Here is a 19,583-nt window from a genome sequence, read left to right as displayed (position 1 = left end):
TCCTTAATTAGAGGCGTTACAAAATAAAGGAATGATGGATGATAACTACTTGTCTCTGAACACAGGCACAATAGAAATGTTAACTATTGGAGGGAATGATGCAGCTTGAAAAAATATTTTGTTATTATTTAATTTGGTTGGAATCACCATTAGATTTACTGAATCAGCCCACAATAAACCTAACATTACAAAAATGTGCAAAATATGTTTATCCATCTTAAAAATGTTGGAAAATTAAGGTGTTGTCTAAATATGCAGGATTCGGATAAATTAATTCATGCATTTATTTATAGTAGGATTGACTAATGCAGTGTTTGCTGGCTTTTCAAATCGTTCTTTATGCAGTTGTCAGTTAAGTCAAAATGCTTCTGCAAGATTTATTACAAGAACACATAACTCCAGTTCTTAAGTCCTTACACTGGCTCCCGGTTATGTTTAGAGCAGATTTCAAAACCTTCCTTTTAACATAAAAAGCCTTAAATGGCCAAAATCCTGCTTACACTTATTGAACTTATCATTACTTACAAGGCAGAGCATACATTAAGATCTCAAGATGCCGGTCTGCTTATGACTCCAAGGATTAATAAACTAACAGTGGTAGGTTGAGCATGTAGTTACAGGGTCCCAAAGGTGTGAAATGGTCTGCCTGCTACTGTAAGAGGTGTTCCTTCAATCTCAGATTTTAAATCCTGGATAAAGACTCACTACTTCAGTTTAGCATACCCTGAGTAGAGCTTCAGATTAGCTGTGCATACTGCATCTCTGTGGTTATTCATTAGCACTAAAATATAAGTGATATGATACTGTATTTACAGTGGCATGCAAAAGAATTTAGTCCACATGAAAGTCATCATACATTTCTGCATGACAAAATATTTGTTTACATATTTATCCATTCAGTATTTTTAATGTGAATTCCTAAGCCATAACAGTATGTTTCCAAGGTCAAAATAATCCATTTTCTATAGGCATTTAATTGAAGGAAAACTCAAAAGTTTAAGTATTCAAGCCCTACACGTTAATACATTATCAAGAACCCCTTTGCTGTGATAACAGCCTTAATTCTTTTGGGGTAAGTATGCACCAGTTTTGCACATTGTTCAGGAGTGATTATTTCCCATTTTCTCTTTGCAGAATTCATAGTGATTCTGTAGGATGGTGGGATGGCGTCTCTAAAAAGTTTTTAAATAGTGCCACAAATTCTCGATATGGTTAAGATCAGGGCTTTGACTTGACCATTCCAAATCATTCACCTTTTTGTTTTTGAGCTGTTCTAGTGTCGCCTTATGTTTATGGTCATTATCATGTTGAAAGACTAATCTTTTTCCGAGCCATAGGTTCATAGCAGACTGGAATAAGTTCTCTTGCAGTACTGTATCCATTCATTGTCCCTTCAACTCTAAGATTCCCAGTCACACCACATGAAAAGCATCCCCATAGCATGATGCTGCCACTACCATATTTCACCATGGTTACGGTGTTTCTGGGGTAATGTTAGTTTTACACCACGCATACTTTTTTGAAGTCTAGCCAATACGTTCTATTTTTGCCTCATCTGACCATAAAACTATCTCCCACATCTTAACTGGGTCTTTTTCATGCTTTGTAGAAAATGCCACAAGTGCTTTTATGTGGACCTTCTTAACGAATGGCTTTTTTTTTCTACCCTCACGGATAGGCCTGTTTTATGGAGAGTTCTTGAAATTGTGGACCCATGAACCTTTACTCCAGTTTCAGCCAAAAAGCATTACAAACTTCTGAGAGGAAAGGTTGGATTTTTAGTAGTTTCTCGCACCAGCATACATCTTGCTTGGATGTTTAGTTTTGAGGGGTGGCCTGCTCTAGTAAGAGTCTGGGTGCTGTAATGAACCTTCTTGTTTCAGATGATTGATCCAACTGTGCCTAACGGGACATTCAAACTCACTTTTTGTAGCCTTTTCCTGCCTTCTGTATTTCAATGACTTTGCTTCTCACATCAGGAGAAAATCCTTTGTGTTGCTTTTTGTAGTGATTGTTCAACAAATACTAAGCCCTTTTACAAAGGGTGCTTGTTATATCCAAAGAGATATAAAGGACTCCCAAGTAGATAGATAGATAGATAGATAGATACTAGTACCTATTTATGTTTGATTATAGTCAAATAACTGTCACCTTTGTGTCATTTGTGATTTTCTTCTCTTGTTTAATATCTACAGAAATAGTGTATTTTGATTTTGCAAATGTATTGTTACAGAATAAGAGTTCACATTAAAAATACTGAATGGTTAAATATGCATATAAATCTTTTGCCATGCAGAAAACTATGATGCCTCTCAAGTAGACTGAACACTTTTGCACGCCACTGTAGAAACTGTTACCAACGCTCACCTATTTTGTTTCTCTTCTCGGTACTCGTATGTGGCACTTGGTGCCACTGCTGTACTGCCAAGTTGTCCTCCTGCCTATGGAAAAGTCATCTCTGATAAAGGAGCATTTGAATCATCGCGTAGAAGGATCCTTTCATCAGATGGGCAGACCCAGCATTGATTTAGCCAGTAAGTGGGAAGATGACTTGTTAGCTGAGGTATGTGATAGATGAGTATTTTGTCAGTCAGTCAGTCAGTCATTGTCCAACCCGCTATATCCTAACACAGGGTCACGGGGGTGAGTATTTAGTGAGTGATAAACATCTGCTGTAGCTCAGTGAAGAGAATTACTTGTGTTCTGCTTTTGTGTATTGAATTTACCCCATTTTTTGACACCCATTGCATGCCCAACCTATCTGGAAAGGGGTCTCTCTCTTTGATTTGCCGTTTCCAAGATTTCTTCCATTTTTTTCCTTCCTGCAAGGGTCTTTTTTTGGGAGTTTTTCCTTGTCCTCTTTAGGAAGTTAAAGCTGTGGGGCTGTCAAAAACAGGGCCTGGTAAAGCCCATTGCAGTACACCTTGTGTGATTTTGTGTTAAACAAGAAATAAATTATTTTTGTTGTTGATGTTGTAAAGCTCTGGGTTTCATCTCTTTTGATAGAAACATGTTATTGGATAGCTAAAAAGTCATGAGATAAGTCACAACTTTCCAGCACCTGCTTAAGCGAACAGATAGCAAAATTCTCTTAATGCTTTGGTGAAAAGTGTTTGCTTAGGTGGTGTTGTTGTTGTTGTTGCCGCCTCAGACTATGTGAATGAAATTGTGGATGCCATATTTGAATTGGACACATTCATAAACATACTTTTCACATGTTGTTTGGATCGCTTTCATTTCAGGCGTCTAAAACAAATTGGTTGTGTTGCGAACAGGATCTATCCAGAGTAAGCAAACTTTGATTGATTCAGGTCAAATTTCGCAAATCCAAGCCATTTAAAAAATTTTGAATTAGAAACTTTTTTTTGGACCTAATTTGTTTTCCTCAGTCATGTTGCAGTCTGGTTATGCTACATTCAGGTCATCAGATATGGTGAGAGAAATCAAGTAAACATCCAATTGGTATCATATTATAAAGGTAGCGTTTTAAATTAACAATTCTTTTGGTTTGTTAGTTATAGTAGTATATTTATTTGCAGTCATGATTGCTGCAAAAGTGTGCTAATATAGATAACTTACACAGTCCTTCTCTTTGATTCAGTTGGTTATTATTGCTATACTCTTAAAAGCAACCACAAAATTCTGACACAATATTCACAGTGACAACAAAATTTCACTGAGCCATTCAGACATACATGCTGCTATTATTATAATGTAATGTTCAGCAGTGATGACACATGGTAATTTCCATATCTTTGAAAAGCATATCATTGACACGGTTACAACTGGTCAAGAAAAATTATTATCAGATCACCACCCCCTAAATCATCCGGCAAAATCTCCTTGCATATTTATAGAACCAAACTTGTTAATCAGTAAACTGATACATTAAAGATTAACTGCTTTTGCCAGTCGTGCAAAAACAAAAAAAGATGATTGAGGAGGGGATTCATCCATCCATCCATTTTCCAACTCGCTGAATCCGAACACAGGGTCACAAGGGTCTGCTGGAGCCAATCCCAGCCAACACAGGGCAAAAGGCAGGAACCAATCCCGGTCAGGGTGCCAACCCACCGCAGGACACACACAAACACACCCACATGCCAAGCACGCACTAAGGCCAATTTAGAATCGCCAATCCACCTAACATGCATGTCTTTGGACTGTGGGAGGAAACTGGAGCGCCCGGAGGAAACCCACGCAGACGCGGGGAGAACATGCAAACTCCACGCAGGGAGGACCCGGGAAGCAAACCCGGGTCTCCTAACTGTGAGGCAGCAGCGATACCACTGCGCCGCGAGGAGGGGATTCTCCATCATTAATTTGCCAAAATGGATGAGACAGTTGGCAATAAGAGCATGATTGCAACATATTAGAAATAGCAATGTGGTACACTTAGGTAAGCCGACATAAAGATAGAAAGGCTTAAAAAAAGTTAACTTCATAAATTTTGACATATTGTCACAGTGCACAACAATGCATTCTCCAAACATACTACTGAACTGATGCCCTTGCACTTGTAACAAGAAAATCTACTAGCAATGAGATGTAAAAGTATTCATGGCCATTTTCAGTGGCATCTCTTTTTCTCGTCCTAAAATTATAACTGACAGGTTTTCCATTTTTATATGATTTTAGCCAATGCCATGGAACAACCTTAGAACAACTGCTTCTTTTAGAAATGTTCCCCTTTATTTTCATTAATGGCTTACAAACGTAGATGAAATAACTGTGCAAGTTTGGGGCACATGAATATTCATGTACAGTATACAGTGTACCTGGGAGCTAAGCATTATAGGACGAAGCCATTATCTTAGACAAATAGGAAGGCAGTGTTTGATATATTAGATAATATTGTCATTTCTTAGTTAAAAAGTTCACAGTTAAACCAATAGCACAGTTGTCAATAGAAAGAAGCCTTCAATGTGCCAATGACCTCTATCTGATGCACCACTAAAGAACACTGCACAATAATTTTAATATTTTCACTGAAAGCGTTTCAAAACAGACATTAAGTTAAACATGTTTAGCTAATGAGGCTCCTACCAGGAACCATATGACTAATTGCCTAACGATAGCCAGCCATGAGTTTACCAATGCCATCAGCAAAAATTGGATGTCCAAAAAAATTGTTTTTTGTTTTCTTGTAACTTATGATAGTAATTTTGCTGCACAGCTCATTGTATGTAATACTGGAGACTTAATAAGGGTAGGCAGATTAGAAAATGATGGGCTCATTTTAAAGTCACAAAAGTGCCATCAAAAAGGGAGTAAAACCTTACATCTATCTGGAGAGAAGGCATTATCAAATCAAATAAAAAATACCTGTAAAATCAAATTATAACCGCATTTACTCAAATGCTGTCGTAGACTCGTAAATAACAGATGTGTGCAAAAATCTACAAAAGAAGATTATAAATATACAAAAGTGTGGTATTTATGTATCTGTGCATTTCTTTGACATTATTGATGGAAAAAAAAACATCTGTAAGAATACAGATGTATTTGCAAGCATCTCACCCAATGCAGAACCTTGTGTAGTGGCGATGGGATACAGCGATGCACAATAATTATAGCAAACACAATGCACAGCAAAGGGCTACCTGGTTGTCTTAACTACATCCATACCAGAAGAGGCCATTTTTAGTTGCTGGAGAAGTAAAGCATGTTGTACACACAAGTCTTTGCCAAACATGCACTTTTGATATCCAAGTGGTAAAGGTTTATCGGGGCAAGTCATTACACAATTTCTGAAACAAACATATTTCAAATACCACTGCTTTTTAGAGGAAATTTTTTTAAAAAAATCATCAATAAGAACTAAGCAATTAACTCAGTACACTCCTGGTCAACATCACTAAAATGGTAATTGTATAATTTTTAGATTCAAAATTATTTGATCGTATACTGTATGTAATTCAAGCAAACGGGACAGACAGACTTGACTGAATATACTCTCCCACAAAGTACACTGCAACAAATGTGATTACACCTATGATTTTAAAATTAGAGCTAATTGCATGAACAAAGTTATAAAATTACCAGTGAACACCACAACTTTCTCATTTTTGGCCGGGCTTGTGTCTTTTGCAACATGGGTCGTAAAGGTAAGAAACTGCCTGAACAATTAAGAATCTGGATTGGGAGACTTCATAAAGATGGGAGAGGATACAAGAGCATCACAATGGTACTGAACATAGGCCAAAACACAGCAGCAGCAATGGTTAGGCACAAGGAAAGAAATACTACCAATAACAAAGAATGACTCCATACACAATTTCCTATTTACGCAAGGTTGAACTGAAAAATATATGGACAAGTCCTTTGGACTTGGTACAAAGATTGCATGTGGTGTTTCCATGACTGTTTAGATAGTATGAAGAACACCACATGACATTAACCCCTACAGACAGTGTCCAAGAAGAAAAAAATTGCACACAAAACTGCAAGAATATTTTTTGCAAAAAAACATGGAAAACAAGAGTGATGAATATTGAAAGAACACTCTTTGGTCGGATTTAACCAAAATAATTTGTTTGTTGGGTCCAGCATGTTTGACGTGGACATGGCCAGGACTAACACAATGACTGCATAGTTACAACCATCAAACACGGAGGTAAGTGTGCGCTGATATGGGTCTGCATGAGTGCAATAGGTATATGAGGAAATTACATCTATAGATAGAAAAAAAACCCCACAGTTTTTAAAGAGGAAATAAGTGAAAACTATAATCTGGCCAAGTATGTCTCCTGACTTGATTCCATTAGAATATACCTTTGAGGTATTTTAAAGTGAAAGGTAGAGCAACAAACCTATCCAGTAGAAAGCAGCTGAAAATAATAATTTGTGAAGAATAACAGAAAAGCTCTCCAATCCTGTGTGAGACTGGTGTCATCTGTGCCCAGGAAGTTTGAATCTGTTATCAAAAATCAAGGTTGACATAAGCAAATACTGACTTTTGTTGTAGTTGGTTCCTAAATATGGACCTTTCATTATTGTTTAATTTGTCAAATATTCATGTTTATCAAATTAATTGGCTTAATACTTCTTGAGCTTTGCTAAAAATTGACCAAAGATGTATTGATGTGCTCAGTTATATATGCATATACATATGGACACATACATACATACATAGATAGAAACAAACACACACACTCGCCTATTTAATTTCCAACATCTTATTCTCTAGGCCAAAGCTTGGTTCCCGATGGCCTTTATTTTTGGACTTACAAAAATCAGGCACAAATCACTTTCAGTGGTCAGTTTTTTGTGCACGAATAAATATATAAATATACCAATCAATTCAGCACTCATTTAAAATCTACATGACCTGCTTTAAAAACTATATAACCAACTGAAGTTATTAAACAAGAATTGACAAAATAACCTTAGACGTAACCATTAATTTTATGTACTTACAAGGAAGAAAAATACTCTGAAAATACAAAATGCAAACATAAGCAAATGATGTATGTATGTAATGAACTGAGCCCTAACAGGTTGCTTATAATTCTAAATTCTATAATCCTAATATAATGTATCTTCACATTAATTCTACTAGCTATTTCACATGTGGAGAACATACCTGTTTAAGTACAATTTTGTTGCAATAAAAAATGTGTTTAAAAAAATATCAACAAAACATTAATTTGCATTAAGGGACCAATTTTATATAGCACAATCGTTTAAAAATATACATGAAATCTGAAATAAGGATTTCTCTTCCTTAAGCCAGTTTAAGGTAATGCTTTCTAGTATTGGGATGATACTGCAAAGCTATTGTTTTCAGATTCTTAAAAGAAAACATGGACAGTAATATTAGTAAATGTATTGATATCATTTTTGACAACTTGTTCTATCACTTGAATTATTAAGGACAATGAATGAGATAAAGACAACAAGTATTACTGAAAGCTTTTTAAATACTCAGACTTGCATGACAAGTTTCCCACTCCCTTAATCCAATTTAGGACTTCAGGATGCTACAGCATATCCTTGCATCGTTAGGGAGGAAGCAATCATTTTTCATACTACTTATTTAGAAAATAAACAAATCAAAATAAGACATACATATAATCACAAAATGCAAACTCTCAGGTAAATAACTTCAGATGGAACAGTTACAAATCTATTCTTAAATAATTTAGTAGCGAACATAACTTGAAGTAGGTTAACCTTTGACCCAAGTGGAAATACCGAACAACGCAAAATGAAAACATAATATGCAATTTTAACTGGTTTATAAATATATACTAATTTTCTGAAATTTAGGTTGAAAGACTACAGTACCTTTTTAGTATTAAATGGCAAACATTTAAAATGTTTTAAAATGATTGTCTTGAAAAACTACCAAAAATTCATACTACAAAAAATATTCTTAAAACAGTTAAGTATATTGAGACCATACATTTTCATTTTAAATGATATTCCAGTCATAAGAATGTTCAAACAAATATAAAGCAGAAATTTACTAGAGAGTAATGTGTTTAACTCAGCAAGGTGTCAACATGAACATTTTTCAGCTGACAGACATTTTACAGATTGAAGATAATTCACAGTTTATTTAACCACTGCATAAATCGGATTCCAAGGCAAGCAGGACAAACATTAAATAAAATTACAGTTTGGAAAGACCGGTTTCGTGACATTAATTTTCTAATACTAGTTACTGCCCTAAAGTTTGAATTATACTTTGAAGAAAGTAGATTATCTGATCCAATGTATGGCACAATTGCACATTTATGTCAAATACATTTCAAATGAACTGAAAACACAAGCACTGCAATAAAACAAGAAAAAAAAAGCTTAAGGAAAGCAAAGTCAGAAAATGCTAAGTTTTTGGTCTTAGTCTGCCTGTTAATTTCAATGTAAATCAATTTTTTTCATTTTAAATCCTTAAAAGTCTTACTCACAGGTTCTCACATAATTAAAATATTGCAGCATAGAAGCAAAATAATTATACAGTAGAACCATAAGAATCTAAAATAGTTCAGCAACTAATGTTTTCTGTGGTCTGTGAGGACAAACGTAAATAAAATATAAAAAATTATTGTGTCCCTGTGCATGTATATAAAAATACATCAACAATCCCACTTAAAGTATGCTATGTTTTTTTAAATATATTTATATTTTAAAAAGCTGATTCAATTTAATTATGCATCTATATTATGCAGCATATTTTGATTAGTAAAATTGTACTTTATTTAACAAACAATCTTTCTTTTTCTGTTTTTGATGTTAGTAACAATTAAGCGAACAAAATAACCAAGTAGCTGTTGGTTGATATTATATTGGGCCCGCACACTAGCTGACATTCATTTTTACCTAATGAGATGTGTTAACAGTTATACTATACCGCTAAAAAAGCTATGAAATTTGTTGTTTACAGCACCAATGTTGTGTATCAGTGTATCGGTGTATTTTCTACGGTTGTTGCATCAATATCAAATTCATCTGATGTTTATAAACTCTTCCTCCCAGTCACTTCAGTCATGAAATCACTTCCGATCATTCTATTCAGTGACATCAATAACTATGAAGCATTACACTTCCCGACAATGCAGCTTTTCACGATATAAGATCTGTACATTACTACCAGCTTTAATCGTGTTTGCAGACGTACCTTGAAGCTCTGTCAATCATAGGAACAGCAAGTCAAGACAGTAACACCTATGAGCGAGAACTAAAATAACCAAAACGCATACACTAGGATGGTTATTATTTATATGCACACGATTTATATACAACTGTAATTATTTTTATGACCATGTACATCCAACCACCGTATAATCCTGCCGTTTACCTATTTGAGATACCCTCCTTGCTAGAGGCGTGCAAACCCTTACGCAGCACAGTTAAAGAATAAATAATTTTATATAAATCGCCTATGATATATTTTTCCGTACAGGCGAACGACTTCCTCTGAAAAATCAGACAAATAACTCGTAACTGTCAAAATAATGGTTAAATGAAACACTGCAGTTACAAACAGAATTTCGTATTAGCCCATTTAACAAATATTTGAAATAGCAAAAACAAACACTTTTAAAGAATATAACAGAGAAATGTGCATTTTCAAAACCCAAAGGCTGATAAACATATCCAGAAAATCCATTCAAAAATCATAAAAGAATCTTAAAAACGCACACTTACCTTTGATATTTTTGCATCCCATTTGGAAACAAAATCACGACGTTCATAACAACGAAATAACGAAGTTTATTATTATTATGGTTGATTTTGTGTGTTAACAGAGGTCTCTTTCCCCAGAAATGTCTCCAGCCAGGGCCAAAGCAGAGACACAGAGAGAGGAGAGGGTTGTGTTGCTAAGAAGAAGCAGGGAGACAGAGAGAAAAGAAGGGCTTTCTGGATTTTCTCCGTAATAAAAATATCTAAGCCCTTATTCCCCCATTTTTACCTTTCCCACTGAATCCCTGGAAGGTTAAAGGTGATGAAACGGCGGGTTTGAGCTGGTTAAAATATGGTTCTGTCCCTTTAAAAATAAAAATAAAAAGCGTCCCCATCAGCTGCTGGCTGCTGGCTCTCTCCCTGGGCTTGTTGGGATAGAAAGATGGAGCTCTACACAGCGCCTGCGCCGCAGACAGCGGCCTGGAGGACAAGGAGGTATCCCAGCATGCACGGCGAGGGGCGAACGGAAGTTGAGGTGAATCAACGGAAGAAGGGAAAAGGCTAGTTCGTGAGGTAAAAGGTGAAAGGTCATCCTCATTTTTCTTCCAATGAAAGCAGGAATAACATCCAACTGCAGCCGCGCCACTTTCGGTGGAGAGAGTGAGAGACAGGGAGATCTAAAGATAAAGAAATAAAGGTAAGTTGGTAATCTGCTTTAGTAGTACATTTGCGGCAATTTTAGTGGGAGTAGGTTAAAGTCGGCCTTTTTAACCGACAAGTAGTTTTTGTGATGTTACGATCTGTTACCTGCAATTTTCCTCACATGAAGGGTGTCAGCATCGGGCAATATATTTTTACACTCTACTTCTCATTGCATTTAATGGCTTGTGCTGTGTGTTATAAGTGCAGTTAAGCCTATACAGATAATTTTATTGCCAATGTTGTGAATAATGGATGTGTTTTTATTCCACTATTGACATCATCTGTTTTATTTTTAACTCTCAGCTTTTGAAAAATCATTGAAAGAAAACGTTTTGCTTTGTAATGGGACATTTTACAAAAGTGCATATAGCAGCAGTGGAATTGCCTGCTATTGCCTAAGAGAATTGTTGTGAAAAAATATATGGGGGAAATTAGCTAGGACAGTTATGTTTTAGTCCTTTCTCAAAGTTTTATTTGTAACAGACGTGGCTTAATATAAACATGAGGTGCAGGGCAGAGAGACCTTGCCTTATATTTCGTATGTTTACCACTCAGTATTTTCATTATTTGTCTTCAATAAAGTAAACTACCCAAACTCCGACAATAATAAATTACAGTTTGGATTTATTATAAGATTGACAATTTTAGGAACGAAATTCCGCTTTATGAAATTAAAGATTTAGGAGTAGTTTTTTCAGGAGTAGTTGTACCAGACACATGACTAAAAGTGCTTGGACACAGATCATCTGTAGCTTGACGCGTGTGTCACTGTCTTGTACTCGAGAGAGGACGCTGAGTCCAGGAACAGTTAGGGTATGTATTCAAACGAGAGCTACCACTTCAATATACACAAACACAGAAAACAAGCAGTGGCTGGCCCAGGTCAGTGGCCGGATTAGAGTATTCCCCGCATCAACCGTATTACGCGGCGGAACTGCGAATTTGCGGTTGCCTCGGCGACGGACAAGCAATCCTCGACAGACGCGTCAACCGCGTTTCGGCGTGCAGCACAGTTGGGGAGAGTATCGCCGGGTCTCAAATCGCACTACATTTTTTCCCATAAAACATTATGCTTAAAAATATGTACAATTTAGGTAGCTATAAACATATGTCAATACGCAGAATGCAGAGGAAAGGGACATGTGAAAATGCGCAGAATGCAGAGGAAAGGGACATGTGAAAATGATAATCATGTTTCACATACCTGTCGCATCACATCAGGTAATGGCTTTCGTAATTTTCCGTGAGGTGTTTTGTAAGCACTTTAACATCTTTTGGTTATTGACGAATACCCTCGGGAAAATGTCCTACGGCCTGGCAATCTTTTGGAGTACTGGAGTAAGGTTAACAATATTTATACTGCATTTTTAATGTTTTATTGTGGAAAGGTGACATATAGGAAACTTGTGACTACATTGTTGAAAGGTAATCTGATGCAAGCTTCAGTTTCTGATATTCCCGTTGACATTTTTCTGTTAAAAAATGTTCCATACAAGTTTATTTTGTAAATTGTGCATAACACTGTCTTCAGGAGACTTGCATTTAGTTTCAATAGAAGTATTATGTATGGGTACAAGGCATTATCATCTACAACATAAATTCATATAGCACATTTTAATATACAAAAGTAGCTGAAAGTGTCCTACAATATTAATAGCTAATTCAAGTTGCAAAAATAAAAAAATAAACCATAGTTATATGGTTCTGTCCACCCTGGCCATCGGACCTTACTCCTTTTCTATGTTATCTTCTTTTACTTTATTTTGTCTTTTCTTTTTCTTTTCTTCATTATGTAAAGCACTTTGAGCTACTTTTTGTATGAAAATGTGCTATATAAATAAATGTTGTTCTTGTTATAACGGTACAAAGTCTTAATGTCCAGCTTAATTACAGACTGTGGTCACATGGTCAGGGAGGACGTGAAAGCAACAATTTAGAAAATATATACATCATGTAACATTCAAGGGCTGTACAAGCACAGTGGCCTTCAATAGACTGCAGTCAGTAGGTAGGTTTTAGAACCTTCTCAATCCTGGACACGGTAAACATATACACACACACACTCCCTTATTCATAGTTGGTAACGATTTGCAATGGTCAGTAAACATAACCAAAAAAAATTATATATATATATAAAAAAAAAAAAAGTTTGGAAATAATTTATTGAGCATGTTTGGCTGTAGTAATTTTCATGAAATGGAACTTTCAAAGCTATTCAGATATGGCAAATGTTATGGAATGACAGAAGTGAAAGGCAAACTTTATTATAGTGACTGACTGTTCCGGATATCAGATGAATGTGGCACTCTGATGGTAAATTATAGGGTGACCAGATATTCAGTGTCCCAAAATCGAACACTTGTGTAGCCTGTATGCCCAGGTATATAGCCTATCCTCATTTGTTTGCCTGCATTACAGCGAGACCCACCTTCATTTGTTCAATGAATGCTTTATCTGATCATTATTAATGAGGGATCAGGGAAAACAAAAAAAAAAAAAACACCTGTCACAAATTATATATAATAATATGATTCCACATTGTGTTTGAAGTGGAAACAAATAAATGGCAGTTCTATTTTTGTCTGCTTCTTGGTTACTCTTGTGACAACAACTTAACACAAGTTCTTAATCAAGCTTTCCCTGTTGGGGTTTTGATTGTGTTGTTATAAATATATTAGATCCAGCTGGGTTATGAGGGAGTCCCCCTTGAAGTTTTGCACATTCTGTTCTAAATATATAGTGGAGATGTTTGTTTCGGCAGAGCAATGTTTTATTAGATGAACAACAAAATTTCTGTTTTAACAGGCTGCACATTTGTTTATCGAGACCCGTAACCTGAAATCGGGACTGTCCCTGTCACCTGAATGTCTGACCACCATAGTAAATTATAGTGGCAGTGAAATAGTAAATCATTATGATCTGCAGATAATGAGCTCTGAGTCTGGTTTAAGGTAAATAGCACTAACTAAATGCTTATTTGCTTTGTGCATAAAGGCTTACACAGAAGAATGGACTTTATACTTACCTAGGGAAATCTTTTTTCTTATTGATTTCATTGTATACTTTTACAGTTCATAAGATCATTAAACTTGCCTGTTAAGGATTAAAACATAAGGAGGAGTTAGATGCATGAAGTGTTTTCAGGGACAGTAACATCCTACCCCCATGCATGCATTCTGCTCATTTTTCATTAACTTGAATTAGGGATCTATTTGCTGTCAGTAGCATCTGTCAGTGTTGAAAAAGAGAAAAATCTACAAAATATATGCATATACAAGTTTGTGTTACTGCTATCAAGGTATAATTGAAAATAAAGTTATATTAAAAGTTGCACAGAGCTTTTCTCTTTTTTATGTTAGAAGAGTTTCTAAATTTGTCTATGCTTTATAATGGTAGATTATGGATTTTTAAAATTGTGTACAGTGTGATCTGTTCAAGATATCTCAATGAAAATTTCCTTGAAGACTAAGTGTGTAAAATTTAATCAGAATTGGTGCACAGGAGGCTTAGTTTTCATACGGTTGGACAGACATGCATGGCTATCTCAGAAAGTGCTTTGTATGTTATATGTGAATGCATCTAAAAACTCCACTTTGTAGATAGATAGATAGATAGAGAAAATAAAAATGAGGGGTACCAAGGCCAAAAGACTGCCCAGACCACCCAGGGCATTCAACAGTTCACTAATGTGTCATCATTAACAAGGTACTCTTGTGGAGGTCTCTTCATCCTCCCAGCATCTCTGATGGCTGCAGCATACTTAGGGCAGTAAGTTTGCTGTGACACATGGCATCACCACAAAGTACTGGGGGACAAAAAAGAAAAATGCACAAAAGTAACGATTAGTGACCAGCCTGTAAAACAGCAAATAGAGATACATTTAATGAAAAGAACCAATTTCCTCCTCTCCTTGGTATGAGGTAATGCCAGTGATGATAGTAATGTCTTAAGAGATCACAAAAGCTAGATTAAAGAGGTGTGTTTTTAGTAGTTTTTTTGAAGTTTTCAACTGTCCTGAGCTGGCGTGTATCTAATGGTAAAGTTTTCCAGGTTTTTGGCACATGGAAGCAGAAAACCATCTCACCAGTTCTTTTATACTTCACTCCCCAAATACTGAGCAAGTCATTACTAAATGATTTAGAATTACAAAGAAAACAGCACCTTATACCCACAGTAAAATATGGTAATGCTTTGGGGCTCTTTTGCTACCAGTGATCTAGGAGTTAAAGCTTTGGTATTTCATGGGATTCCTTCATTTAATGTACTGAAAGTGATTATTGACTGAAAGTGCACTCTCTGACTTTCTGGAATCTAAAATAAAAAAAAAACACACTCTCTGAAATGATTTTTTAAGTTTTGTGAGATTTAAACTGCTACTATTATAGAAATAAGATATGATAAAGATGATACAGATGCAAAATCACCAGCAAACAAAATATTGCAAGCACAGATAGAGTAAACATTGAATACAGTGAAATCAAGTGAGACATATGGAAGGGTTTTTTCACAACAGATAAAGGTTAAGATGGATGACGAAGAGACATGCTCTTGATATGTACGTTGAGATTCTGGAAAAGAACACGTACATCTCAGAATACAGGCCAACAGTAATAGAGGTGAGTGAAAACCAGAGGTAAATAGCCTAGGGCATTCTTTACAGCATTATTATATTCGGTTAAACACAAGTTAAATTATTGGATATTAAATTATTGGCCGGAATTCTTATATTGATGCCGCCACAGATATTTCCTTCTTATTTTCCTTCATAAGACTTTTTTCTAACATAAAACAATATCACATTTAAATTCATAAATGTTTATTAAAATTTCAGTTTCATTGTGTGTGGGTTTTATTGTGGGGTTTTTATTTTAGTCAAACAGAGGTATATCTTAGGGTGTGTCCTGGTCCATTCATCATATAATTCTTTTCAACTAAAGTTTCACCTTTGTTGCAATGGCTTTTTCTGTATTTAGATACAGATATAGTATATAAACACCAGTATCTTTAGCAATTTCTAAGTTACTGCTGTTATTGTCACACAAATGATCATTTACTTATAAGACACTAGTCACATGTAAGGCTAGCAACATATAAAGGGGAAACTCCAACATCAGTCCATTATAGTATCTATCTAGTCACTGCAGTAAGGCATATTTCCATGTGATTTTTTTTTTACAAGGCTTTCTCTTTTATTTAAAAGATGTGCACATTGGGTTAACTGGATGCTCTAAACTGGCTGGGTATAAACAAATGTGGATTTAACAACCTGCTTTCTAGTTATGATCTGATTTAATGATGTATGTTTGTTGTGTGATGATGTGTTTCTTTGTTGTAGTTTCTAAATAATTTTGTAAAAGAAATCCTAATTTTAAATTTTCTGATAAGTTTGACTCCTGTGTTAACATTTAAACTAGTGCCAGATACTAAAGATGTACTGCAGCCAGCATTGCACAGTCATATGAAAAAGTTTGGGAACCTCTCTCAGCCTGCATAATAATTTACTCTACTTTCAACAAAAAAGATAACAGTGGTATGTCTTTCATTTCCTAGGAACATCTGAGTACTGGGGTGTTTTCCGAACAAAGATTTTTATTGAAGCAGTATTTAGTTATATGAAATTAAATCAAATGTGAAAAACTGGCTGTGCAATAATTTGGGTCCCCTTGTAATTTTGCTGATTTGAATGCATGTAACTGCTCAATACTGATTACTTGCAACACCAAATTGGTTGGATTAGCTTGTTGAGCCTTGAACTTCATAGACAGGTGTGTCCAATCATGAGAAAAGGTATTTAAGGTGGTCAATTGCAAGTTGTGCTTCCCTTTGACTCTCCTTGAAGAGTGACAGCATGGGATCCTCAAAGCAACTCTCAAAACATCTGAAAACAAAGATTGTTCAGTATCATGGTTTAGGGGAAAGCTACAAAAAGCTATCTCAGAGGTTTAAACTGTCAGTTTCAACTGTAAGGAATGTAATTGGGAAATGGAAGGCCACAGGCACAGTTGCTGTTAAACCCAGGTCTGGCAGGCCAAGAAAAATACAGGAGCGGCATATGCGCAGGATTGTGAGAATGGTTACAGACAACCCACAGATCACCTCCAAAGACCTGCAAGAACGTCTTGCTGCAGATGGTGTGTCTGTACATCATTCTATAATTCAGTCCAATTTGCACAAAAAACATCTGTATGGCAGGGTGATGAGAAAGAAGCCCTTTCTGCACTCACGCCACAAACAGTCACTTGTTGTATGCAAATGCTCATTTAGACAAGCCAGATTCATTTTGACATATACCGGTAGTTTGTTTTTTTTTCTTCCCTCTGTCTGTATTTTTTTTTTCTTCACCATGGCCCTAATGCACTTCCGTAGGGCTATACCACAAATAGCATTATACAGTAAATGCAAGTTGCAGTTTTATTATTTATGTATATAGCTTAGCTTGAAGCAAGGTCCATATTAATGCAGTTTGCCTAAATGATGGTACAGTTGGTAAGGATGTCATCACAAAGTTGCACTTGTTTTGTTTTATTTTATTTTATTTTAATTTGGTGAATACTGTGTAATGCACCTGGGCTTGAAGTCTTGAAGTAACAGTGCAGCTATCAGTAATAAACATACAAAGTTAATTGTAAGGCCAAAAGGGATCTATACAAAAATGTGCAATGAGGGGCAGGAGAACTCTGTGTGTGTGTATGTGTGTGTATATATACCAAATATAATGTAAGCTGATTGTCCCTAATATGGCTTTCACATTTAATAAAATTAAATGAAAAACTTTGCCAAAACTATTGCCTAAAAAAGTTAGATATTTTAAACATGTTTTTACACTAGTAGATATTCCTCAAATAAATGCAGATCACATTATGGTTAAAGTGTCCATAAACATCTCTGTTTCTGGATATTTGAAAAAAACTTTTTATGGTAACATTTTACTAGCAAGTACTTATAAAGTAAATGATTTCTCCCTTTCTCTACTAAATAATAAATAGTTAGATGGTAAAGACCAGACTTTTCCCATTGTAAATTTTCTACAAAATCACCCCATTCAAACAACCAAAACACAGATGTAACCTAAGAGCGTATTGGTAATGATGAATCTTTGAAACTAATCCTCTAGTCATCTGCCTGTTTCTGTTTTTGAAAAACACACTCAAAAATCTTAAATGATTTTAAACATCAGGTGAGCCCCAATATATGTTAAAAGATTTTTAAAAGTGTATGAGAAGGGCTCCTCTGTGTTTTCTGTATTTTCCTGCTTTTAATGTAATTCATGGATTTTTATGTATATTTATTTCTTTGCATTTTATTTTTTAGGTACGCAAATAATCTAACCATGAGCAAAAGGAAGTCAAAAGATGACAGCTTGTCAATTGGAGAGTGCATTTCATTGGTTAGTAATTTCTGCTGAAAGCTTCGCATTTAATTGTGCAGAGCGGGTGTTGTCTATTGTTTTCTTTTTAGCCGAATAGTGAGAAATTGGTTAAAATGCATTTTTTACTTTTGCAACAAAACGTTTTGAAATCCTTACTTTAATTTATCTGTGAATTTTACTATTTTAATCATTTAATATCAATATGAAATTAAAAATGTTTTCAAATATAAAAGTTAATTTTTATACTGATGACATCAAGTGTGTTTTATATACAAGTTATATTTATGTGTGTGTGTATATAATATACAGTAAAACCTGCTAATGTGACCAACTGGTCAAGGTGACCGCTTTTCCTTGGTCCCTTCAGAAACAGGGTGTTTTATACAGCAAGATGTTTGCATAAAGTGACCACCTGCCAATTGTGACCATTGACCACCTCTTCTTGATCCCTAGGAAGAAAATCATCTTGGCTATAGTGACCAGATTAAAAGTAATAATAATTTGGGAATACATAAAAATTTGGTCCCTTTCTTCTCTGTAGGTATAATAAATAATGTTAGAGCTTCAGGAAGGGATAGTTTTCCAGGAAACTAGTGCAATAGCCCTAACTCCCTGCCCCTCTTTTTACTTTTTACTTGTGGAATTCTTGTCAACACATGACTCTGTGTTGCTTCTGTGGATTACTCATTTTTTTCGAATTTGTTTGATTTTGAATTGTGCATTTTTTTTTTAAATATTGTTTGAATGTTTTATTTCAAAAAAAGAATTAAAATAGAAATATTTTTTCTTTGCAGCTAATATTTAATATTTTAATAATTATTATTACTACCAGTCACATACTTTTTGTATTCGTACTACATAAGATTTGTTCAATACAGTTTCTCAAAATTTTTCACTGTATAAGTGGAAAATTCCCATTTTTTCTTCTTCAATATTAGTACTTTTTTGTTTTTCCTTGTTTGTTAGTAGTAAATAATGTTTTCATGCTTCACTTCGAATTTTTATTCCATAGAGCCTTGTTTTTTCCTTCCATATGTCCTTCCTTGGTTAAGGTGATCATTTTAGGTCAGTCCCTTGAGTTGTCACTATAAGCAGGTTTTACTCTGTGTGTGTGTGTGTGTGTGTGTGTGTGTATTATACAATATATGTATGTGTGTTTGTGTGTGTATATATATATATATATATATATATATATATATATATATATATAGTGAACAAAATAAGTATTTGATCCTCTGCTGAATCTGTACATTTGCTCACTTACAAAGAAATGAAAAGTCTTCAATTTTTATAATTGTTTCACTTTAATGGAGAGAAAGAGAGAGAGAATATCATCCAAAAATCCAGAAAAAACATATTACATAAAAGTTATAAACTGATTTGC

General features: G+C 35.0%; 2 protein-coding genes across 6 annotated transcripts in view; one reads left to right on the top strand and one right to left on the bottom strand.

Moving 5' to 3' along the window:
* LOC114655491 (methyl-CpG-binding domain protein 5-like) overlaps positions 1-10,551 on the bottom strand; it is a 239,318-nt gene extending 228,767 nt beyond the window's left edge. For all 5 annotated transcript variants that reach the window (XM_051930543.1, XM_028806527.2, XM_051930544.1 and 2 more), the window contains exon 1: positions 10,153-10,551. The gene's annotated coding sequence lies outside the window, so the exon portion shown is untranslated. The remainder of the gene's footprint in view (positions 1-10,152) is intronic.
* Positions 10,552-10,682: 131 nt separating this feature from the next.
* Positions 10,683-19,583, top strand: part of orc4 (origin recognition complex, subunit 4) — a 33,531-nt gene continuing 24,630 nt past the window's right edge. The window contains exons 1-2 of the mRNA XM_028806526.2: positions 10,683-10,825; positions 18,142-18,217. Of these exons, the coding sequence (XP_028662359.1) occupies positions 18,161-18,217 (57 nt within the window). The 5' untranslated portion in view covers positions 10,683-10,825; positions 18,142-18,160. The remainder of the gene's footprint in view (positions 10,826-18,141; positions 18,218-19,583) is intronic.

Source organism: Erpetoichthys calabaricus, chromosome 8 (genome assembly GCF_900747795.2).
Source record: "Erpetoichthys calabaricus chromosome 8, fErpCal1.3, whole genome shotgun sequence".
Lineage (NCBI taxonomy): Eukaryota > Metazoa > Chordata > Cladistia > Polypteriformes > Polypteridae > Erpetoichthys > Erpetoichthys calabaricus.
This window is presented reverse-complemented; position numbering and strand designations above follow the sequence as displayed.